This window comes from Camelus ferus, chromosome 5 (assembly GCF_009834535.1).
Source record: "Camelus ferus isolate YT-003-E chromosome 5, BCGSAC_Cfer_1.0, whole genome shotgun sequence".
Taxonomy (NCBI): domain Eukaryota; kingdom Metazoa; phylum Chordata; class Mammalia; order Artiodactyla; family Camelidae; genus Camelus; species Camelus ferus.
The window spans coordinates 35,212,242-35,237,956 of NC_045700.1; the positions used below are offsets into that span (position 1 = coordinate 35,212,242).

Here is a 25,715-nt window from a genome sequence, read left to right on the forward strand (position 1 = left end):
CTCCCCTTGATTATCTGATCTGGGCCAACCTAAGCCTAACATTCTGGACTCTACTCACTCTGAACCTACAGCTCCCTCACCAACTGCTCCAGCCTCTCAGCGGACTTTTTTTTCCCCCCTCAACAGACTTTGTTTTCTTTTGTGTTTTAGTTTCTTCTGGTTATTTTGCCATAGATCTGCAGCCATTATTTTTTCTGATACTTTGGCACACTGATGGCATCTTTAAAATTTCTAGGCTGGCTAATTTTCTTATCTTAGAAAAGAGAAAATGCCTTTTCCATTATTTCATAACGTTGTGAGTTGGGAAAGAATGGAAATGTGTGCTCATCTTGCCTCTTGATCCAGTCATCTCCAGCTCAGGGATAATTTCATTCTCATCCTGTTATCCCCATCCTTTTTACACTCTTTAACATGCCAGACATCTACATGCCATAAAGGATCCCAAATCCTAAAAAAAACTGAACCTGTAGTGTTTTCCAAAAGAGATTCCCTTTTTGACTCTCTTTAAGAAATGTTTTTTTGGAAAGGTTGATAATTACCAAAGTGCAGCCTGTGTTTATCCAACATAGATTTTTTGTTTTTGTTAGCAGTTTATAGGGGTTACCTGCAAACCTGTTATAGGGACCATGTCAGCCCTCCACCTGACTCCAGGGAGCACTGTTCACACAGAACACAGTGTGAGTGGCCACCTCGAGGTGTGAGTGGTGCTATATATTAACTGTGTGTTTCATTTTCAGAAAGTATTATTGAATAGTATACAGGGTTGAGGGCATTCTATTTTATAATGTGAGCCCCTTTTATTGAAATGAATTCCAGACATTTGTGAACCATAAAATTATACTTAGTACAGTTTCATAAATAGAAGTAGTTCAGTTCTCTGAAAAATAGATAATCTTTAATATTTAAGCTGTTAAACACTGTCTTATTCTACTTATACTCAAGTTATTCTATTTGTAGATCACATCTAGTAAGGATTAAGCATATGTTTATTCTACTGTATTAGTATTTTTCCTTTTTCATGAAAAAATAACTGGGATAGTTAATAAAATATATAATTAGAAAACATTAAAAAGCATACACACCCATCAATTACTGCCCATGCCAGGCCAACACCCCAAAAGTTCTTCATGTGTCCCTCTGAGATCACAGCCTCTTTCCCCACAGTGGTAACCATTCCTCTGACTTTGGTGATAACCATTTCCTTGGTACCTACACATGTATCCCTCATAAACAGTTTTATCTTGCCTACTTTTAAACTTTACATAAGTGGAATTCAACTGTTTGTATTTATTTGTGACTTGCTGCTTTTATTCAGCATTATGCTTGTGTGAGTCGCTCTTGTATAGAGCTGTCATTCATTTGTTTTATTGCTATCAGTGAAATGTATTGCATGACTGTACGCAATGTATTCATTCATCCCATTGTTAATTGTCATCTGGGTTATTTTCAGTACTTGGCTTTCTCAAAGAGCGCTGCCATGACCATACTTACATGTCTCTCCAGGTGTTGATGTGCAGGAGTGTCTCTATATAATCAGGAATGGAATTAATGGACTGTGTAATATATGTATCAGCAGCTCAACTAGATAAATGCCAAAATGTATTCCAAGATGATGGTTCCCGTTTACTTACTCATCAGCAGCCTGTGATATTTTTTCACCATTGTTCCACATCTTTGCCAAAATTTGATATTAGTAAATGTTTTGCCATTTCGGTGGTTGTGCGTTGATATTTCATTGTAGTATAGATTTGCATTTTTATAATTACTGAAGAGGTTGAGCAACTCACTGTCGGCCATCTAAATTTCCTTTTTTCTGAATGACCTATTCATACTTTTGGCTTATTTTTATATCAGACTATCTTGCATTGATCTTTTGATTCTAATAATAAATCTATAAGTCAGAATAATTATCTGCTGTACATAATTCATTCTCTTGAATTACTGTGCTGTTTGGCATATAGCTCTCTTCTAAATAAATTCTTGCCAAGAAATTTTAATTTTTTTTTTGATGAACTATCTGATTAGACTTTAGTATGTAGCTATCTCTAAGGTTCCTAAACAGTTGCAGATTTTTGTGGTGCTCCTTATTTCCAGGATATTTTAAAACTATAACTGTGAAAAGTATCTAGTATTCCTTTTTAGAATTCTAGAATAGACTCCATATGGTACTGAAGGTGTTTTACTTTTGAGGCATATTCCTAATTCCTAGTACTCCATTCTTTTCTTCTGTAATATCTGTTCCAGTTTCATTATAAGTAAAGCAATGAAACTTGTCTTTGCTATGTAGGATACTCAATTTTTTTAAAATTTTACTGTTAAAATATTTTGTTCATCTAATGCTTGTTTAACAAACTTTTATTATTCTATATTATTAATGTATTGCTTTGAGTCAAATTTAAGTATTTGTGCTTATTTTCTGTCCTTTATTATTTTTCTTAATTCATTTTTAGACATTATTTTATCTTATCAATTTTGAAATGGTTGTTAACAGTCATCGTAACATTTTCTGAGTGTTAAAAATGAATTCATGAGATGTGTGTTAGACTCCAGATTACTAATGCAAGAGAGCAGAGAATAAATACACAATGTCCAGTTTATTTCACTGGATAAGATGAAACAAAGTATACTTATGATACTTGGACCAAAAACTATCAGTAAGGAGAGTAGAAATGCATAAATAGAGGGAAATCCAATATCTAGTTGATCTTCTAGCTCAGAGATTTAGCAGCGGTGATTTTGTGGGTCAGTGTCAGAGGTGGTAAAAGGGATTGTAGTTTTTGAGTCCTAGTGCCTGTATGATTACATCCATAGCTTGCAATGAAAGCCTTCAGTGATCACACTGGAATGTATATGGCTTGCATCCTTGAGCAAAAAAATTTCCTGTTAATTCGTGAGAGTTTACTCTAAGATACACACACACACACACACACACACACACACACACACACACACACACACACACACACACACACACACAGTATTACCCTAACACTTTCATGTAAAAGCTTCTTGTCTTCAATAAAGTTAATAGTGAAAACACATAGCAGTTCATAGTCAGCTCTCCAAGAAGTGTTTTACAAGACTCAAAAAAATGCAGTCCAGTAGAGTGATAAAAATAGAGACCTGGGCAAAGAGGAAATTTAGTAAGGAAAGGTTGGGATAAGATGAGAACACACTTGTAAGAGTTAGTCACAAATGCATCTCTGAGCTGTTTGAATAGCCAAACAAAAATTGTCAGCACTGAGATTCCCAGTACCATCCCCTCCTCAGGGCAAGCACAGCTTCCTGGCCTGCAGGTACCTTTTTATAGAGAGGTGTGATGTGGTGAACAGCATTCTGAAAACTCCTGAGGAACATTCACATCAATTCAGAATATAGAAGCTGTCCTATCTTAGTGTCAGCCTCGAGATTCAGGGGAACTTTGTTTCCCGTTTCTAACACATGCAAAGACCCTTTCTATACCACCCCTGCTCCTTGGTCATCTGAACTGTGGTTCAGGATCTCTTGTGATGGGAAATGTACCACCTTTAGAAGTAATCAATTCTTGAAATTTTGGACATACGACTGTTAACTCCAAAAGGAAAGACCTTCCTGAGCTTGCCCTCAGGGGTCCAACTTTTAATTTTATAATACATTAATTAAGTATAAATAAAATATATTATAAATGTAACTATCAGTGAAATTTGATTCAGAGTATAAAGACAGTAATAATTTAGCTTAATATAAGTTTGTTACAAAATCATTAGTTTTTGGCCTACCTTTTGGGACCAAAAAGTCTAGCATTGCTTGTGCATGGCAGTCCTGAACAGATTTACAGACATGTGCTTGTCTGCATGGTCCTTCTCATCTTCAGGTCAGACTCTCTTCCTGTTCCATTAACTGTTCCTCCTGTGTTCTCGACTGAGCGCTGAGCTCATAAGGAGCCGGAGCTGTCATTCATTTCATTCTTGTTCCTGTGCCTGGAAATAATGACCGAAGCCCTTTACCAACCCATCATCCTCTCTTGAATAGATATACTTGTGTCCATTCCTGTCAGTGTGCCCCCCGTAACCACAAGTGGACATGTCCCAGGGCGCCTGAAGGAGAGACGTATGCTCACTTGCCCCCTTCCTAACACCTTAAATACTGATATCAGTGCAGCACAGCATCACCGTGGCTTTGCCGCAGCCTCGTCTCCTTCATAGTTCACTCACTCTGCTCTTGAACCTCAAGTGCCTAAGTCTTCCCCCCGGGTGCTGCGGAGCTAGCCTAAACACAAGACCCTACGTTTATTTATCCCTGGTGTTTTTCTCTCATCAGAGGCAGCTCATTACTGCAGTGTAGCAGTGGTTTTTGTATTTGAATTTTGTCACCTGATAAGTTCAGAATTCTTAGTCATTGAAGAATTTGAGCCTACCTTGTATGTTATGATGTACCTTATGGCTAAAGTTTTTGGTTAGGGCTGGGCCAAGATCCGAGCTCTCTGACGTTACATTAGAAACCTCTGTAGGTTGATGTATTTTGTTCAGCTATTTACAGATTGTGAAAGTCAGCCGTTGCCCTTGGCCAGCCCCATTTCTCTGCTGATGATACTATCGGGGGACTTCTGACATCATACCTGCCTCACTGGAGTCTAGACACACTGCATTTCCATGGGTACAGTGCCAAAGAGAAATTAGACCAGCTTAACGTGACTTTTCTTTGGCGTGCTCCTTTTCGGTTCTCACACATCATCTCTTGGATAAAATCCTTGTAAGAATCTCACCCAGGATCTATGTCTAGCTCTCTAGTTTGTAACGTGAAGAGAGTCTACTTTCTCCTTTCCAAAAACAGCCATGGCATTTTCCTGCTTCCAGTTTTCTGGCACCTCTTCCATTCTCTGTGATTCTCCAAAGAGCCAAAATGGTTCAGCAACTTATTTGTAAGTTTCCTCAGGTCCCTAAAATGGGATTGCCCAAATCGGGCAAGTTGAGGTCATCGAGGGATGCACAGAGCCTAATTTCTCAGTCTCTTTGCTATATAAGTACTCATTGCTTTTTCTCTTTGCTGATGGGAAGAAGTAATAATATTCTGTGACTTTAGTCTTAGTTTGATTCCTTCCAACTCCTCACATTGTTATGCGAGCTACAATAAATCCAACAGAATAAGAGGTTTATAACTTGTCAGTATTATGGCGTCCCTCCTCTGTCCCATGTTGGTGATGGTATTTGGGGGCTGTTCCCAGGATGAGGCATAGAGGTGTCTCACCCTCAGTTATGTCTGGGTACCATGGTCATCGTTCTCCATCCTGTGGGTGTTAGTAGTCGTCTGCAATGTCTCCTAGTTTTTGTGGAATCTGGGAATAAAAACATATCTGCCTATGAAAGTCTCCTTTCCTGCTGAGTAGTAGTTTCTTGTACAAATTTATGAACTCTCCACCAACCTCCTCCTATTGATTTTCATGTTGTTATTCCATCATTTGTGTCTTGCTATTGTGCCTTGATCTCATCTGTATTTTGCTGACTCAGCTAGATGATGAGCCACTGATGGTCAGTGACCTTGCTTTATACCTGTGTCCCCTTTATCACCCCGGCATATGACGTGGGCAAAGTAGTATTCAGAAAGTGCCTGTCTGATATCATAAATCTGGACAGTCATCAAAAAATAAATATTATGAAATTAAGTGTGGCGCACTCACGGTGATGTAAGATAATTACAGTAATATAATTCAATATCTTTCTTTAAACAGTAAGGCTTCTCCTGTTTATAGTACAGAATTAATAATTACTTCCCCAGTGACGTTTCAATTTCTCCTTTTCTCAAATTCTCTTTGTTCGCTGACATTTTGCTTCTCTTTTTCTTACACATTGGTTATTTCATGATATTATACTCTTGATATTTAGAATTTTTGTTTCTTGGCATTATTATTTTTGTTTCACTGTTGCATAGTAACATTTTTGTTCTTTGCAACCATCTGCTTATTTTAAGGTGTGTAGTTTTTCAATGGCTAAATGAAATGGCTTAAATGCTAAACTAGTATCTTTATGTGTGGCTTCTTTTTCTTCGTAGACTTTATCTCTTGTCCATAATGGGCACCGGGTAAATATAGAAATGCTTAATTTTATCCAGTTGATGATATGATATTTTAAGTATATTATTTTATATCTTAACATAACATACATACTAAAAAATAAAGGTTACCATAAAATCATTCCATTGTGCTGTATGAAGAATTAGTAAGTCATTTCGTGAGGAAAGGGTGGTTCAGCAAAGGGCATGTTCCAGGGCACTTAGATTTTGATGCTGGGCCCACTTATTGCAAATATGAAGCTCCTTCTCCCATGCATACTTGAAGAGACCCTCTTCCTGGCAGTTGGGGGGGCATCCTCGCCTTGGGCACCACAGATGGGCAACAGAGAAATTAGCTGCTAGAGCCAACACCAGGACTCCTCATGGAAGGTCCCACTGGGGGAGAATGCATAAACTCATCAGTTCTATTGTCCATTTCTGCCTATTAATATAGCAAGAATAAAGCAACCTAGCACCCAACCAATCCTCACTAACGTGGAAGTCAGGAGAGTAAGGAATGAGATGGAGGCTCAGGTGATAATGTTCATCTTTTCTTGTCTTTCAGATTATGAGTTTGGAAATAAACAGCAAGGTGATATTGACATTTGAGGGAATGGGCGAAAAAAAATCCCCAAATCATACTACAGAACTGAACATTGTGTAAATTAATAAGAAATCAGAATACAGCAGTAGACTAATTTTTAGGAGAAAACTGAGGAATGTCATTTATGGCCTTGAATGCCCATATACAAGTATACAGAGTAATGGATTGAACAAATATGGTCTTAGGATATCATAGCACTTGGTGAGGTTTGCCTAATAACTATAATGAGACATGAAAAAGACAATCAGTTCTTCCTTCATGTATTCTTTGGCAAACATTAATTGAATATCTTATGTATGCCAGGCACTGGGCCAGTCTCATGATGTGATACACTGTGCTCTCGAGGTGACAGGCAGAAAGACTGACAGGTAAACAAGTTTTTAAAATGTTTACATTTCAGGTGAGCATCTTTCCCCAATCTTTTTCAAATTTGTAAAAAGTCCACATCAAATCAGTAAGTTTCCCGGCAAACACACCACTCTCAGTAAGTGTTATCTTAGGAGAGGCACCTCATCTCATGCCAAGAACCCATTCTTCTGTCATAAGCTGTGGTCCGGAAAAGTAAATTCCCTTTCAACACAGTCTCCATAGCCACTGTCGTCTTTGCATAATCAGATTCCTCCTAGGAAACCAAGCTAGCTATAACGCTCCACCAAAGATAGCCTTGTTGCTCGTTGTGAGTGCCTTGCACTTCTTTTACATACAGCAGAATTTTGCTTGTTTTCAAGTCTTCCATGAGTTTTAAACTCCCTTTTTTCCTATTGCATAAGCCTCTTCTGTAATCTAAAGCATTAGCACATTCGTAGATGTCTTCTTGTTTGTATACTTCTTTGAAAACTGACCCTTACAGCAGTCTAGAGTGTTTATTATTATTTTGTTCGTGATAAGATAATCATATTAACATATAATGGTTAGCTGTTCAGAAAATTCAGCGATTTTATAAGCATCTTAACAGCTTTATTGTCTTCAGCATATTTTTCATTGAGTCCTCCTCCCCAACCCTTTGTCATGTCATTTTTTCCTGTGATGTTGTTTGAACATTTTCTTAGTATTTATTATTATCATTATGGTTTTATTGCTGTTTCTTAGTACATGGTAGCCCTAGCTGCACTTTTGGCCCTAGATACTGCCTGTTAGGAATTGCAGAGCTGTATGGAGTTGTGCTCATCGATCATCATCGGTGTGGAAGTCTGTGGTAGTTCCTGGTGGAACCATCTGCAAACGCTCAGCCCGCCCTGTTGCTGCTCAGGGTCTTAGGAGACAGTGTTAACCCTTTGCCTGCTTGATTGTAGGAGGAATGCCAGCTCCTGAGCAGGCCTCACTGGTGGAGGAGGGGCAACCACAGACCCGCCAGGACGCTGCCTCCACTGGCCCCGGCATGGAACCCGAGACCACCGCCACCACTATTCTAGCTTCCGTGAAGGAGCAGGTACAGCCTCTTATTTTAGAATTTGCAATTCATGATTTCTTCAATGCCTTTAAAAATTAATCTTTGGATGTGTTTTAAATTTGTCTAATGTCCTTGACGCCTTCACGTTTTCTAATTATAAGGTGTTTACATCCCTGAGTACATTGGGATGACTGGCAGGTAGAGCCGCTCCAGGTGCCAGTCAGAATCGGAACATGCAGGATACTTGTGCGTCTGCAAGTAAGGACAATATCGATGGTGATTGGTGTCTCTGTCTCGCCCTCCTCACACAGTGTGTGCATGCACGCAAAGCTTCATCAGACGTACCGCACATTGCTGACTTTTCTGTCAGGGCTCTGGCAGCTCGAGGCCTGTGATATCCTTAGATCTGTTGAACATTTTAGCACAGGTATTACGTAGGGTTGTCTCTGTGAGTTTTGGATCAAAGGCTATATTTGTTGTGTTTGTCTGAATTAAAGTATACTCATTCCGTGAGCTAATGTTCTAAAACATGTCAAATTGTGCTAGTTTGCTTAAATGTCATGTTTATGTTGATTTTTTAAAGGCACTTAATACTATTTATCCTTCAAACCCAAGTAGCCTTCTAAATTAGATTTTTATCTGGTGTGTGTAGAGAAATTGGAATTCCTGAATTTAATTGCTTAAGATTTAAAAGCTTAATAAGGTGAATGTAAATTTAAAGCTCCAGGGACACTCTGCCCTCTCCCTAGCAAAACAAACAAACCAAAAAAGGATACGCCCTCTGTGAGGGTTATTTTGTTGGAGATAATCTAATACTAAAATTTCCTTTTTAAATCTTATGATTAAATCACTGGTTTTGTTTATTTGTTTTTCTTTGAGAGATACAAACTTAGATGTTGTATATAGGCTGGAATATTCTTTCAAAAATCAGATTCAGCAGTTCAAGCGACTAATGATGAAAAAGAGTAAAGGAATGTTTAATACTTCATTATTTTACTGTTTGCTGTAACTTAAAGCTAGGGTAACTTAAAGCTAGATATGTGTCTAAAAGCCTGCTGTAGAATGAGGAGATGGGTCTGCCATTAGAAACAAGGATTTCACAACTTATTCTAGTAGCAAGATATCAAAATATTTTTCATTCCTCACTGATATGTGAAGTTTTTAAACATTTCACAAACTAAGAATTTGAGAAGATACAAGGAAATTCTAGTCAGTACTGTTTTCATTTCCACCAAACTATGGATTATCCAAGCTTCTATCATCTCTGAGGGGGAAAAAAGAACTTTTTTCTTATAACACTTCGTAGTTGTTAAGATTTGTCCCAAGGAGCTGTAAAATGAGAAGGCTCTGATTTATTTGGGGCTCTTAGTGTACACTGCGTTTTGGTGAAACATGGCAGTAAATTCATCAAAATGCTCAGAACTGACTGAAGACCAGAAACTGTATTCAGTAAACATAACGACAGGAACTTAGTGTTTATATCTTGAAACCAGATAACTCTGCATGTTGAAGAAAATTGGAAACCTGTCATGATTTTAGCACTCTTAATTCCTTGATGGCCTCAGATGACTTCAAAATTTTACCATTTGCAAATGAATACTATTCTGAATGGGTATTTTATAGGGGATAGCAAAAGGGGTCTAGTTTCTCAAGGTAGCCAAAAAAAGAAAAATACAGATTATTTGCTATTTATTAAAATTCTTACATATCTCCCAGAGTATTTAGTTAGTGGGAAGATATGCTCTCTTCTTTGCTCTTATTGCTGTTCTAAGAATTTGAGTCCATTAATATACTTTTACAGTTTCATTCTTAATTTCTTTTAAGATTGTCAATGCTCAGTACTCAGTATTTCCATCACTCAACCCAAGACACCATATCTATCTCTTGTTCCAAGATGCTTGCCTGATTTTAAATAGCTAACTCTGGTTCCCATAGGATTTTGTGGCACCAGGCAAGACACTCTAATTTCTCTGTAGTTGAAGTAAGAGTTTCATAGACTTTTTTCTGAAATATGTCACTTGCTTTTTTTTTTGTCTGCCAAATTAGACAGCACCGAAAAGTTAAATAAGAAAAAGAAGGTTGGCTACTGTTTACCTTATATATTTGATTTTAAGATACTAGTCAGTATGTGGCATTCTTAGTCATGTTAAATTCAAATGGAAGAGTTAATTTTAGATTATGTCCTTGATCATGTTTTGTATCAAAAGAGCCGTATTCCTGGACGGGATGTGAAATTATAGGGAAAAAACACACCTCACTTTCGTAGACATGGAGTGATGGGATCAGCTCTGCTGATCTCAAAGAACAGACCTTGTATGGTGACAGCTGTGTCTCAGGAATGGTGTTTCATTAGGGTGAAGACCCCCGTCAGTGCAACTGGGGAAATGGCTGGGTTCCCATCCTGCCTCCACTACTTACTGTGTGATCTTGGGAAGATTATTAACCTCTCTGTGCCTCAGTCTCTCATCTGTAAAATGAGGATAATAATAGTTATTGAAGACATTAAATAGCCTATGTAAAAATTTTACAACACTGCCTGGCACTTAGTAAGTGTTCATAGTGAAGGCTAATGTTACTATTATCATCATCGTCTCTGCATAAGAAGAAAATGCCCTACTTAAGAGGAGTTGGTGATCCTGCTTTTAAATACGTATATATAGGGATTCAGTGAGACTTCTTTCAGGACGCTGATCTGAAGACAAAAAAACTTTCTGGATAGTGAGCCATATTTATACTGGGACATTATTTTACTTCTGCATGGTGTTAAACTTTTAAAACTCCATACTTGTCTCACCAATTAGAACAGCTCTATGTATATATTATAAGAAACTAAGGATGTGAAAATAAGTTTTATTAACATGCTGATGTAGTGCAGTGCCAAACATAATGTCAGGGTACTTGATCTAAGGATCAAAGGACTGAAAGCAATATCTTTTAACATGCACCTGAATTTTGAGAGGAAGAGCCTGGGTTCTTCTTGTGAATTATATCCAAGCCACTGAAATACCTCACACGAACTCCCTGTGGGCAATTCATGGTAAGTAGTAGGCAAGAAACTGACAAGCGACTGGTAGTGGTCTTGTTAACAAATCACTAGTCTATTAATATCTGAAATTGGATTTAGGGTGTCATAGAAACAATGAAATCTTCCTCTTCTGGGCCACTCTTTCCCAAGGATCCTTAGCGTCTGAGCTGTTCCTTATTTCTTGACAAAATAATTAAATTCATATTCTCTCTCTCTTACGAAGTGATGACCTTTCACGTTGATGTCAGTCATGTAGATGTATGCGTGTGCAGTTAGAGAAAAAGTTCTTACTCTTTTGCAGATAGAAAGAAGGAATCTACTTCTGTTTAAGGGCTACCTCTTTCATGAAGCCAAGTTCACCCCAGACTGAAGACAGATCTCTCTCCTGACCTTCTTTAGCCCTTTATACCACTGCTCTGACTCCACATATGTGCCCTTGGATCGTCTAATAAAAGCTACCTAAGGATAGAGCCATGGTGTATGTGTTGTTTCACACACGTGTTACAGGCCACGCCTCCCCTGGCCCCTTGAATGTTTTAGAGCTGCAGTGACTGATTGTTCAAGGAGAGAGTGGATAAATAATGCTGGCTATCAGATTGCTTTGTCACCAACTGACTGTTTTGTGAGGATAATGGAATATGTCATCACATTTATAGAAACATCGCTAAGCAAGAGAATCTCACAGACGGCACCTAGAAAACTAGTTCCCTGCTGTATGTTCTTGTCTTTTAAGACGATTTGAATTGCACCCTACTCATACTGATCTAGGAATTAAATCTGATCTCTGCATGGAGCAAACCAAAATTTCATTTCATGTGGGTGGTCAAATAATGATACAGGTGTTATAAATGTCATCTTCCATCTGTCCAACTTAGCTGAAAATTAAGTATAGGAAATGAAAGGATGTGGTTATTTTGGTAATATCACAAAATATCCACCAGTATCATATGTACCAGGTAACCAAAGAAGAAATGTTTTTCAGTTAAGGATCATGCTGTAAGAGCAATAAAACGTCAGTCCGTGGGAATAACAAAGTAATGCGATCCTTGGACTCGAGTCTGAAATCATAGGAAGTATCAGTTGAACTTAAGCCACCAGTTGGCTGTTGGATGTAATCAGGATCATCATTTGGCAGCTTCTGCTGTTCAACTCAACTCCTATTGAGAACCTAGCAGTCAAGATGAATACAGATGTTGGAAGCAATGTTTTTTGTATCCTGATAGTTTTCAGGCAAACTTGAGAATGATCTAGTGCCTAGTTTGATATCTTTCACATAGTGAGTTAAAGAAATATGGCCAAATACGGTGCCCTCAAAGAGCCTTTCCTTCTTCTGTGAAAACTTAAGACTAAAGTGATTGATTCATCCTTAAAATGAACAGCATGCCTTTGGATATAGAGAAACTGGAATTTGATAAGACGTTGACTCATCCAGAAATTTGCTGCCACCTCCTGCAACTTAGATGGGTCAGCATGCTAGCTTCACAGGCACAAGGAATCAGTGAGCCCAGGGCCACGAGCTGGCTATTATTATCAGTTTGGAGAGTATTGTAGTCTCTTTTCTTTTCTTTTTTTTTTTTTAATTGAAGTATAGTTGATTTACACTGTTGTGTGAATTTCTGATGTATAGCATAGTGATTCATATGTACATATATACACATACACACACACACATACACACATACATATTCCTTTTCATATTCTTTTTCATTATAGGCCATTACAAAGTAGTGATGTAGTTTTTATATTGATAGAATGTCATCCTTTAAACATTCTTTAAAAGACCGTGTGGCTAATCCTGGGTAGGGTTAACAAGTATATTTCATAGCACTACATAAGGTGCAAGTTGATTTGCATTCTGTAAAAACACATATGTAATATTTATTATACTCTTTCATCTTCTGTCATGAAATTTCTTGAATAATTGAGATCGCTATTTGAACTTGGCCTTACTCCCTAAGTGCTCTAACCTCCACTGTTCTCCCACAAACCACACTCTCTTATTTTTGCTTTATGATTTAAGAAGTTTGGAATCCACATTTAAGGTTGAGGGCACTCCAGATAGCATGAAATGATAAGCAAGAATAGATTTGGTAAAAACATGCTAATTTTATGTGTACTCCTCTAAACTCTAGTGAAGTCCTAAATTAGGTACTGTGTGCACTTGTTATCTTTGATGAGTGAAAATTGCAATGTTCTTTACTTGTGAGGCTTTCAAAGAGAATACCACCTTTCAAGGTAATATTTTCTGACTTTGTGAAAATTATAATTCTGCTTTCAGTGTGTCCATGTTAATTTAAGTGATATTTAAATATCACGGAGTGAAATGAAAGTCACTAGGGATCCTTAATTTTTGAAGATAAAATAGGAAAATTTGGAGCCCAGTGGTGGCCTATTGATATACTTCATTTTTACATGGATCTGTTAGCTTCAGTAATTACACACCCTTTCCTGTATGGCAGAATGCCCAGAACTGAACAGATTCCAACACAATTATTTACTTTATTTCTCTGAAACTGAAACAACTCAGTTGTTGTACACCTGCCTTTGCAACTTCCTTTTCTTTAGCCCCTAAGTTTATTTACAATGAAATAGTTCTCTCTGACAGACCTCAGCCACATGCAGAAGATGGAATTTTTACTTCAGCTGTAAACAAGCATAGTATGTATAGCTTAGTTCAAAGTACTATGCTGTAAGTACAATACCCAAAACTTCACAGCTTTCCTCTTAGTAACTCAGTAATTTTTCCTGTTGGTAACTGAACTATCCTGGCAATTGTAATTATTGTGTAGTGTGCAGGGAAGTCTTCTGTGCCTGAACTGTGTCATCAAACACAAGGTAAGACTGGATCTCTTCTTGGTGACTTCTGTGGGATCATCAAATTTTACAGCTCTACCTCATTAATATTATGGGAAATAAGGTTCAAAATGAGGTCAAGCGGTAGAGCTCTTGTGATACTATTTGGCCTGGATTCAAGAATTCTTGAACCCTGATACTTCGTTCTCAGGAGATCAGTCCTCTTAAGTTTCATGTGACATGGTCAAAATTTAACATTTCTCTTCCTTGTGTTAATGCTGTAGGATATTCCCCACTTGAAGTATCTCTGTAGTTACACAGTACAGAAGAGTACAACCAACAGGTTTGTTCAGTATTTGAGTGTACAAAAAACTTGCCCTTGGATTGCCAAGTTAGCTAACAACAAGCATATACATTTTTTACATCTGCCCACATTTTACAATAGTCTGATGAATGATTAGCTGGACCTGTGAGTAAAGTTCCCCAATTTTACTTGTCCCAGGCATACATTTTGAATAACTGAGTTTTTGTTCTATTTGATTCCATTGAAGACATCTTTTTAGATGTATTGACACTGTAGGTGGTTTTGTTTTGGTTTTGTTTTGTTTTGTTTTATTTTGTTTTTTTTTTTTTTTGAAGAGCTCTTAAATTCCAGGAATTTGAACAGATTTTGTCTGGCTCATTACACACAGTTGGATCACACCTGCAGACATGGACTATATAGTAGGTGCCTCCTAAATGTTTATTGAGTTAATGAACTTAAAAATGTAAAAGTGCTCACTATCCCTCTGTATAGTCAGCTTATACTTGCTTTTAACTAAATAAAAAAATACTGATTGAAAGCCTCCTGTGGGCAAAGGCTGTCCAACAAAGAGTAGGGAGGGGTGGTAAGGAGATTTATAAAAATGGGCTGTTTCATACAGTTTCTCCCCTCAGAAGAATGCAGAGTCACATACCATGTTGTGTATTTTTATGTGTGGTCATTGGCACATACTGAATATTCATTAATTGAAACCACAAAAATCCAAGAATATGTACTTTTGCCCCATTTTTTAGTTAAGCAGGCTATAGATATGTATTGTCAGTTTTATGTAATTTGTTAACTTGGGCATTATTAACTTTAATTTTTCCCATTGAATTCTCTTTACCTTTGGTTTACATTTGAAAGTAACAGAACATTTTCCCTTTTATTAACACTTAAAGTCAACCCTGACTTTACATATTTGAAATGATAATTTCCTTTTCAGTTGAATAGCTCAGTTCACAATTCCTGTTCAGAGTTAAATTATGAACATAAAGAATAATTTTCCCCCTGTACATGCACACTTCATGCGATTAAATGTAAAATGAGTGACTGCTGAGTTGGTGCGATTAAATGGGGGACAGGATCATTTAGCATTGAATTCTCTGCGCTGCGTGATTGTTTTTCTTCTTTAGAATCACTTTTGAAGAGAAAAACAGTTTAGAAACATACTTGTGCCCTCAGGTGTAACTCTAAAGTTACTCCATAGCTATAGCCAAATAGTCTGTTTTCATGTTTATGTTCTCAATTTCTCAATTGTCGTTTTTGTTACTTTTGCAAAAAGAGGTCCATACGGTCTCGCTCCATGTGTTTTTATTTGATGCATGTATTGTTTCCAGAGTGATCAGATCTGCTTGTACCTCAGCAAAGTAATGTGGGCTTTGATTATTTCATGTTAAGCATTCCTAAGAAAAATCATTTAAAATGTAAAGTTCTTTTCACGTAGTTCAAAGACAAATTTATGTCTTAGCTCATACAATCTTAAGAGTTTTTATGCACTGAAACCTTAGTAATATAGGGGTTGAAAATAATAGAAACACTCTGCAGGCAAATTGAAAGAATACATTACTGAAACATGACGATAAATGCATGTTATAAAATTAAATTCTATATAAATTACTTTTCAGACATGAAAATGGCTGTCATAAATTGGCAAATAGTTTTCTTAGAGTTGAAATTTCTTGGCTCTTGAAAGAAAATTAATTTTCCTTTAAAAATTAGAGTTCTTGGCATTTCAAATGTATAGATTATTAAATTTGTATTTTGTAGACTTTTACACATGAAAATTCCTATAAAGCAGCATAACATCAGAAGAGTATTCATCATGTTGTATCATCTACCCTAACAAACTTATATCTGATTTATAACTTTTCCTAAAATCATTCCTAAAGACTAAATCAAGATAAAAGTCCTTAGCCACTGCATATGGGTTTCTAACAAGCTATTTTGAAGGAATCAGTTCTTACCATTTCCTCTCTATTTAGCATTTCTGCATTCTATTATTCCTTTAGAAATTCTCTTCTATCCAAAGTTGACATAAACCATCACTTCTCTCCTTTGCAAAGTATTTTCATAAATTGTTTTATTAATAAGAAAGTAAACCTGTCTTACCTCAATGTGGAATAAATTGGCATCTCCTTTTTTCATTCATAACCTTAGCTTCCTCATATGTTTCTTGCTTTAAAGTGACAGTTGTTGGAAGGAAGGCTTACTGGAGTTTTCCCATTGCATCAATTTCTCATGTGTTTCTTATTAAGGTGAATTTTTTTTCCTACAATGTAAACAGTTAACAAGAACAAGATCTTCATTTTTCTTTTATTTAGCAAAGTATAATGAAAAAGTGAATTCTTATTAAATGATTTTGTGGAAAAATGTATCTTAGTAATTGCTGCTGTTAGCATTCTTCTAAGCGTATTGATAGGAGATTTGATGGTCTGTAGGTAAAAATAGGAAACCTATATTTGTATAGCTATGGATTTTAAACAAAATGCTATTTCACTTAGTTAATTTGATCTGCACTACAGGATGGGGAAAACATTTTATTGATACAAAACTTTCATTTGGTTGAATTTCTTTTTTAAATTTCTCAACTCTTTTTTAAAAATAATTATTATTATTTTTAATGGAGGTACTGGGGATTGAACCCAGGGCCTTGTAAATGCTAAGCACATGCTCTTCTACTGAGCTATTACACTTACCCGCTAAATTTCTTAACCCTTGATAAAACTTCTTTTGATTTCCCATTAAAAACTATGAAGACAATCACTGTATTGTCAGAGGTTGGAGAGGAGTTCTACTCTAAGGCCAATAGAACAGGACTGAGAACCATCAGTAGGTCATCTATGCCAGGTCTGCCATTGTGAGAGCAAAGACCCTAATTGCTTTATTGGGCCTGCTGGCTTTTTGATACAAGCGACCTGCTATCCCTTCTTTCTCTACCACCACCACCACTACTACAGGAAACAAATGAAAAAAGTTTTTAAGATTTTATCATTGTCAGTAAGATAGAAGACTCGATGAACTCTGTGGAATAGAAATACATTAGGAGACTAATTATTTACTATGTGCCAGGCACTGTGCTAAGTGCTTTACATGGAAGATCTCCTATATTACTTACCACAACTTTATGAGTTACTGTTGCAAAAATGTCTGTTTTTTGGCCACTGAATATCTGAGCCAAATTTCTTTGTTCCATGCATTTTCCCACCTTAATAGACTTGATGGGAAAATATATAGTCTTGAGCTGTACAAGTAAATTGTTTCAGGAAGTTGTTTTCAATCCTTAGCCAGAATGGTTTGTGTTGCTTGTAACTAAAAACCTTGAATTATGCAGATAGATACTATTATTATCCCTATTTACAGATGGAAAAACTAAAACTCAAGAAAGTTGAGTGGCTTGCCCAAGCTTACACAGTCAGTCAGCAGGGAATCTGGGATTCACATCCAGGCAGTTACACTCTAAAGACTCAAACTGAAAATTGAAATTTAGAGTGGAGTCAATAAAGACCAAAATGGATACAGAGGAAAATTGAATCCTTGGTGATGGTAAGATTATTAGAGAACTTATCTTGGAATATGGAAGAAAGAACAAAAAGGATATGATAGATGTCACTAGACATGGAGGCCATAGAGAATAAATCTAACATAAGCATTACGGTTGTTCTTGAGAAAGATTTTAGAATAGCTAGAGCTGAAGCAATACTTAAATATAATTTAAAATTTCTAAAGCCATTAAATAGTATGACTGAGGGGTAAGGTTTTCAAAAAGGTAAGAAGTTACCATAGACTGATTTTGACAGAGAAAGAAAGAAAAGAAGTAAGTTTGTATAGGTTGCAGGATGTGGAAAACTTGTCAGATGAATCATGGTTGAAATGGAAAATTTAGCGGGACTGTGACGGCAGTCTTCAGACCCAGAGGGTATCGCGACACAGTGGTTCAGAGCAGGCTTAGCCCCGCTTCTACCCCTGGCTGTGCCTGCGGCTTTGATCAAGTTACTTCAGATGGACGCTTCTCTGTCCTCATTTGTAAAATGAGGATAATGGTTCCAATCTTACCAAAATAGTAAGTCCTCAAACATTCACTGCAGTTGTTATCCTTGAGATGATATGTAGAAAGGTTGTGGAAATAGCTCATTCTAGCACAGGGCTCTTAGGAGGGACCTGCATCCAAACTGAAGAATGCTCAAAGGCAAAGGCCCAGGCTAAGACTTGGCCCAGGGAAGGGGTTCCAGCCAGGGGACCAGGTAGAGGTTATATGCAAGAGGGCCCTTATGGCATCCTGCTGTTGAAGCTGATCTGAGGAGGCTGTGCCTGTCTGGACCCATGGAGTTAGGGGTTGTGTCATGGCACCTTAAAGCAATCCTGCAGACCCAGCTCTTCGAAGGTATCTTTACAATGTATTCAGAAATCTCATTCAGAGATTCCTCAGATATATCTTTGTCAGTTGCCTTGGAGGGAATTTCTACAAAGTATCGTTAAATAAGAAAAGGAAGATGCAGAGAAGTATACAAAATACACATTTTTTTTTTTTTTTGTAATGCCACACTCCAGGATATAAACTCCAAGGACACTTTCCACTGTATTCCAGAGCTTAGAATAATGTCTGGTACTAATCAGCTCTCAGTACTTGTTGAAAATGTTTGTGTGTTGATGGAAAATAGGGAGGGAACAAAACACAAACATACAGGTGCACATCAAACTCACATTAACTACCTAGGAGAGGTGAGGGAGGAAGTCAGAAATCCCCTCCCCAAGAACACAGTTGAGGGGCAGTATACAAAGTTAATCAAAAGTAAATTTTCCTCATGACATGTGTATGATTGTTTATACCTGATCATCTTTTCCTTTTTCCTATAGAAAAATCAATTTTGCCCAAAAGTGGTAGTCATAAGAGATTTGTTCAAAAATGGATGTTTGTTTCTATAGTGAAATGGTGGTCCTCGCATTTTGACCAGGACCACGCACTTTGGCTTCCTCTACCTGTGCAGACATCAGCCTCTCTAGTCCCACAGCTAGTGACAGCAGGCTGACTACTTCTCAAAATGATGTCACTCATTTGGGGGTGAGGAGCAAGGCATCTGTACTGACATTATTGTATTTTCTAGCTTTTAAATGCTTCCAGCAATATTTCATATTTCACTGAAAATGTAGCCTTAGTGAGTCATGTCTAAGCCTGAAGAAATCCTGGTGCTTTTATGAAGAAGTTGAGAGTTTGTCACTGCTGTGATGGCACATACGTCTAATCTGTTCTTGCCTTCCATAACCTGGATTCACTCCAAACCCAATTGTAATCACTCTGACTGATTTATTTGAACTGGCAGAGCTCACATCGGTAGACTCTAAATGTTCCCTTATGATATATTCCTACACAGAAGAAGGTAAATGTGGTAATTACGATTGTCTTATTTTATGACTAGAACCATGCAAAAAATATGGAGCCATTTCCAACACAATTCTTGTACCTGGAAAATAACATGCCAGCTTCAAAGTCCCCAGGCAGACTAGAAATGCACAACAAAATAGAGTAGATTGGCCACAAAATATTGCAAAACACAAGATCTGCTGGTCTTTGGCCTTTTTAGCTAGCATTTTGACTGTCCTAAATAGGTTTTTAAACATCTTGAGAACACCGTGTTCCCCAGTACAGGTTTTGATTCCCATAGCAGATAAGTACTGGCAAGTTGGAAGGGTAGGCACCTGGACAGCTCAGAAAAATGTCAGATGGCCACCTGAACGCCAGGCTGGGGAGGCTACCAACAAGGAAAGCTGAGCCAAAGAAGCTCAGCTCTCTCCCTTCCCTTCAGCTGGACTCTCTGGAGGGGCTCTGGGCAGGGGAACCATGATCAGCCCGTCAGGACTCTGTCACGCCCAACCCCCAGCCCCTGAGACCCTCCTGAAGAATCTCACAGGGCCCTGGGGGCCTCCATTTGTCCTGAGGACATCACTGTACCACAGCGAATATTTTTAGTGTTAGCCCTTGTTATTATCAGTAGTAGTAATCTGATAATCCTGACTCATCGGTGAACTCTTACAGTTTCACAATACTCTTGTAAAGAATTTTGTAGTTTCTTGGTATGATGAATGCAGACATTGATGTCAAATTGAATGGATTCAAATCCAGGTCCCCGCAGATAACTTTATGCTGTTGGGCAAGCCCCTTAACCTCTCGTAGCCTAACTCCTCTGTAAAATTAAAATAAAGCCCAGTGTGTAAGTATAGATTATATATTTAAAATGCTGATAAAGTACTTGCTATTTAATAGGTGGTCGGGCCCCTATTTAGAAGCAGAGCTATCTCAGCTGTTACATGAATATTGAAGTTTTCTCTGTCTCTGGGATTTTTAGTGATAAAGCTGTCATTCAGATCTAATTGCCCCTGAAATTGCTACAGCAAAATGAAACTACCCACCCGGTGTGGAGTGTTGTTTTTTCTGTTGCTCTGTATTTCCTGCAGAGTGCAAAGTTTATTTTTCATCTTCATCTACCAGAAATCTTTAATTCCCAATCTTTCAGTTTTGTTTGGTAAGTTGAGAAAATCCCATCCCCACCCCCTTTTTCTTGTTAAAACCTGCCTTAAGTCTCTTCCTTACCTGAAATGAGTTTGAACATTCCACAGTCTAAAATAACGTAGTATGATTATTCTGAAAGAGCTCTCTGCTGGAAGCCATGAACTGTTTTAAGAATATGCACCGTGGCTGGTGGACGCAGCAGGTTCTGACTCCCGGTGCAGGATGAGACACTGAAGCCACCTGGTGTCCTTCCGGTCCTGCAGCCATCCCTGAGGGGTGGGGAGTGCTCTGTTGTGAACCCCAACCCCTTAAAGGAGATTTCCAAATCATCATATTGCAAAGAATCTACTCATTTCCTTAAAATAAATTTATGAAAAGGAATTATTTCTTTAAAGTTTTAATACTTTCAACTTTAAATCTTAGGCCCCAAGTACTATGCAAGATTTTGTGTTCAGTAAGCCCTTATTTATCTGTAGGACGTGTCTACAATCCTAGCAAACAGATGGCATAGATGAGAAAAAATACATTACAAGTGAAATGAGTACCAGACTCTGGAAATAGCAATCCCTGACTTGTTTTTCCTACTAGGTGGTAGGAAACAGTGCTCTGATGCTGTGGCAGTTAGTGAGTATCTATATCCCAAGCACAAATTATTGACAGTCCTTGCTTATCGTTAACATTTATTGAGCGCCACTGTGCATGAGACTAACTGAGCACTTTGTACATGTCACCTCATGTAACCCTCACAACAATTCTAGGAATCTGTTGCTATCATTGTCCCCATTTTACAGATGAAGCAGCTGAGGGTTAGTGAATTTGTGAAGCTTAAGTCTACCAGAATGTAGATCCTGTCATTCACAGCAAAAGCCCTGGTTCCTAGAACCAGGATGCAGGGGGCTGCTGCATACTAGACACGCAACTGATAGTTGTTGGATGACTGAACTTTCTCAAATTGACACATCTGGTGAGAATCCAGGGATTGGCAAAGGATTCAATTCCAGAGGACCATCGGACCCTAAAGCCTATAGCTTAAACTTATTTCATTTTCTTGCCCCTCTCCTCCTTCAGTCAGCCCTGTATTAGACAGTTTCAGAGAAAGAGAAGACATGATCCCCACCCTCCAAATGTATAATCCAACAAAGATGCTTACAGCCCAGTAGAGGTGTTCAGAATATACTTGCTAAGCTTCAGAATAGTAGTTGAGGCAACTCGGCACTAAAACAGTCAGCTCTGCCATAAACGTGTTAATTCAGCTCAGGTTTAGCTGCTATAATGACGAGACATGAGAGTATCAAGGCTTAAAAAAGATAGAAATATATTCCTTTCTCCCGAAAAATTCCAGAGAGTAGTGGTCCAGAGCTTTGCTGCATGGTTGCCGTCCCTGGGTCTGAGGCAGCTCCCAGCTCTCAGTAGGTCCTGCCAGCAGGTAGGGGTAAAAGAACCAGGGGAATAGACACAGTCCTTTTGGAGGGCCTTCTCTGAGGGGGCTTGTTCCTCACAGGCATCAGACTGGTCATTTGGCCATGGCAAGCTGCCCCAAAAGTTCAGAATGCGGGCGCCAGCTGGGCAGCCTTGAGTTCAGCTAAAATGATTACCAACAAGCAGCAGTTTTGGCCACAGTCTACCGGGGAGGATGTGGGCGTGCTGACGCCGGGCCCTTGCTGCTCCTCTGCCCTCTGTTCTCCCTGCGTCACTGCACCTCCTGTTGATGAGGCCAGGCTGAGCCGTGCTGGATGGTCCATGGTCCAGAAAGGACCAGAATCAGAGTCGTTACACTAACTGATGCCATATTCTCTGTTTAAAATGTGTACTGAAGAGGTGCTTTGGAGGGTAGAAAAATTTGATTTCCTTGTGTTCTCAGAAAGTTTCTGTTTTTAAATGCTTCTCAGTTTCCCCTTTAACCCTAACTATGCCAATTTTTGAAATCCTAATAATATTGCTTAAATTAAAAAAAAAATTCTGATACTGAACTTTTCATGCTATTGCCATCCTGTAAAATAGTAATGGAAGTTGCTGCATGTGCCTAGTATGAGTAATGTTGCTATGAGATCCTAAATGTTTCATTTCTTTACTTCTGCCTTCCTGCATGTGGAAAAATTATACTCCCCCAGGACCTTAAATGTAAATGTATTTGAATAATATCATCTGTCAGCATGTTGAACACAGATTTTCCCCCTATTACCTGAAAACTTTCCTTTACAGTGCATAATTGGAAATGAGTAAATTTTAAAATGTAATCTCAACTAAAACACTCCATTTTAGGAAAACAAAAGATGTTTTCTAATTCAAAAATTTTGATCTGTAAGATAGGAAAGTCATCTATCATTTTTTGACTTTTTACTCCCAGTATCTAGAATAATGCCCAGCATGTGAGAAGTACAGTATTCAAATATTTATTGACTAAATTGTATTTAAATTTTTAAAATTTCCTATTTTATCTGTATGCTTAGATTAAAATACTGCAAAATAACTTACTTAAAATATTTTGGTAATAGCAACTACACAACTACCCGCAAACACCCACTATGTTCACATCCAGCACGTGCACCCACACGCACGTACACACATGCATTTATTTGGAGGTCAGGCCACTGGCAACTTCAGCCCTTTGAAACATTCTAAAATTTACCATAAAAATGTCTTTAGGTCCTCACCCTCACCCTGTTGCCTCTAGTTTGCAGCACATAATTTGGTTATCTTTGCATTTTTTGTAGGATATGTTTTAGATGTGTGAATATAGCTAAGGAGTTGGGGGACAAGGTGAGGAGAGGAACCAGAGGGCTGGAAAGAGAAAACATGGAGATCAGAATTAGAAGAAACTGTGACAGCGCCAGGTGACATTTCTGTCAGGGAAGGAGACAACAACTTGAAAGGCCAGCCCCAGGAATTAGCGATGCCTCCGTTTGGTTGTGGTTGTGCATAGTTTGTAGTGAAATTATTATTATCACCTTTTAGACAAGTGTGTGTGTTCTGTATATTTAACAGGCCAGGAGAAAGCAGAAAGTAAATTGGCGTTTGAAGGATCAGCTTTGGATATCCAGAAATTTTAATCCTGTGAAACAGCTCTTTACTCAAAGATGACAGAGAAAGGGAAAATTATTACATAGTACAAAGAATCCATGTAGCCAATTTTAGAAAGAAATGCACTGAAAGGTTACAGCTGGGGAGAGCAGCACTGAGGGATTAGACTGATGCTACCCATCTAGTTATCCTCATCAGGGAGGCCAGGTAGAATTTTGTTGGTAGGATAATAAATAGTGTTTACTGAGCACTGGGGCCAGGCCCTGTGCAGGTGATGGCAGTGTGTGTACCTGATTAAATTCTCCATCGCCTTGTAAGTTAGTAATTATGCAGATTAGCTTATTTGAAGTGAGGGGACTGATGTGTAAACGGGTTAAGTTGCTCTTTGTGGTTCCCACAATTCATAAACAATTAGCAGGAATCTTACCCCAGCACACACTCCCCAACCCCTCCTGCCATCAGTGGTGGAGCCTATGCTCCTGCCAGGCTTCTGGAGCCACGCTTAGTTGAAGCAGGACCACTTCCTAGTTGTGTGGCCCTAAGCCAGCCACATGGCATGGTATTCTAAAGCCTCAGTCCGTCTTTTGGGTGATGGGAATAAAAGTAATTGGTTGACTCCCTATCACATAAAGGCATTGCGATATTCGTGAGAGTAAAAAGCACTTAGAAATCCTCTCCTTTGTAAAAATTGTTATAATTCATTGTTATGATATTCTTATAATCAGCAAAATAAGGATAAAGTTATATCCATTTAGGAATTATTACTAAGTAGCCTTGTGCACTAAGAAATAGGATTAGGGTGATTTGGGCCTCAAATGTTTTCAGATTAGAAATCTGTTTTTCATTCTCCCTGCCATAAATATTATCTTCGTCCACATCCCCATCCCCCTCACTCCCTCACCTCGCCTCCTAGCTTATCTGGAAAGGTCCTGATTATATTGTGTTCCTTGCATTACATTGGTATATAAGCTGCATACAGGGGACAGTGACAATAATGAAGAATTTGTTTTGTTTGGTGATTCCTTTTGCAGTGATTATTGACTGTGGTCTGAATGGAACGTGCCACCAGAAGGCATCTGATTGTGGCTCATGCATCTCTGCATGTACATACCTGTTATCTGCATATAACTGACTGCTGGATAAGTTCACATTCATTGCCTGTCCGGACTTTAGGATGGCACCTGACTGTCAGGAGAGAGCCCTCTTTACCTGCAGGTGCAAATGGGGAGTAGCCATGGTGAAGTGGTATTTAAGGAAGCTGAGCTCAATAAATGAAACTTCACTCCTCACCCCATCCTCCTCACCCCAAGTTTCCTGAGACCCTCAAAGGTCTCTCGTTCACAGGCCCACCCTCTGCAATGAATGCACAGTGCCATTGGGCACCCAGAGACCCAACACCCGTAGTCTTGACTCTAGAGCATGGCAGAGAGCAGGCCTGGCTTCCACATTTCGTTGGGAGTTACTGGGCACCAGACAGTTGAGCACGACTTCTGGTTTGCTTGGTTACCTCAGGAGGAAGCCTTCCTTTGCTTCTCCCTTTGGGGGGCATGGCTTCCTCACTGGGCACTTGGGTTGGCGCGCACACTCTCTCTCTCCTCTTTCTCTCAACTCCAGCTTTAACAGCTGTTTCCTCTTCCTGCTTGCTCAGTTTTGTCCTTTTTGCTCTCCAAGCCCACCAGCAGTAGTGCCTCCTGTTTGTTCAAAGAAAGGGAGATGGAGAAGAGTTTTGAAAGTCTGAGGTATGGATAAGTCTGTTTTTTAAGTTGTCAACTGCTGGAGGGCAAGTGCCCTTGGTGTTATTCATAGCAGAGCATTAATAAAATCTCCTAAACGTAATACTTTTTACTTGTACTTTGTTACAAATACCACTATAATGGAGTTTAAGCAAGTGCAGAAGTTAGGATTTTCCTAATACCTGCATTCAGTTCATCATCACACTTATTTAAACTTACTTTAAGTTGTTATTCATCGTCATATCCAAGAACAACAATTATAGCTATTAATTTAGATCAATCAATAGATTGATTAGTAGATACATAGGTACGT

At 38.4% G+C, this 25,715-nt stretch overlaps 1 protein-coding gene across 15 annotated transcripts in view; it reads left to right on the plus strand.

Annotated features, from left to right (window-relative positions):
• PKP4 (plakophilin 4) overlaps positions 1-25,715 on the plus strand; it is a 210,093-nt gene that overhangs the window by 57,155 nt on the left and 127,223 nt on the right. For 12 of the 15 annotated variants that reach the window (XM_032479493.1, XM_032479498.1, XM_032479500.1 and 9 more), the window contains exon 2: positions 7,924-8,060. In XM_032479493.1, the coding sequence (XP_032335384.1) occupies positions 7,929-8,060 (132 nt within the window). In that variant the 5' untranslated portion in view covers positions 7,924-7,928. Of the gene's footprint in view, positions 1-7,923; positions 8,061-25,715 lie in introns of those variants that run through there. The other 3 variants (XM_014552419.2, XM_032479505.1, XM_032479501.1) reach the window with 2 other exon arrangements.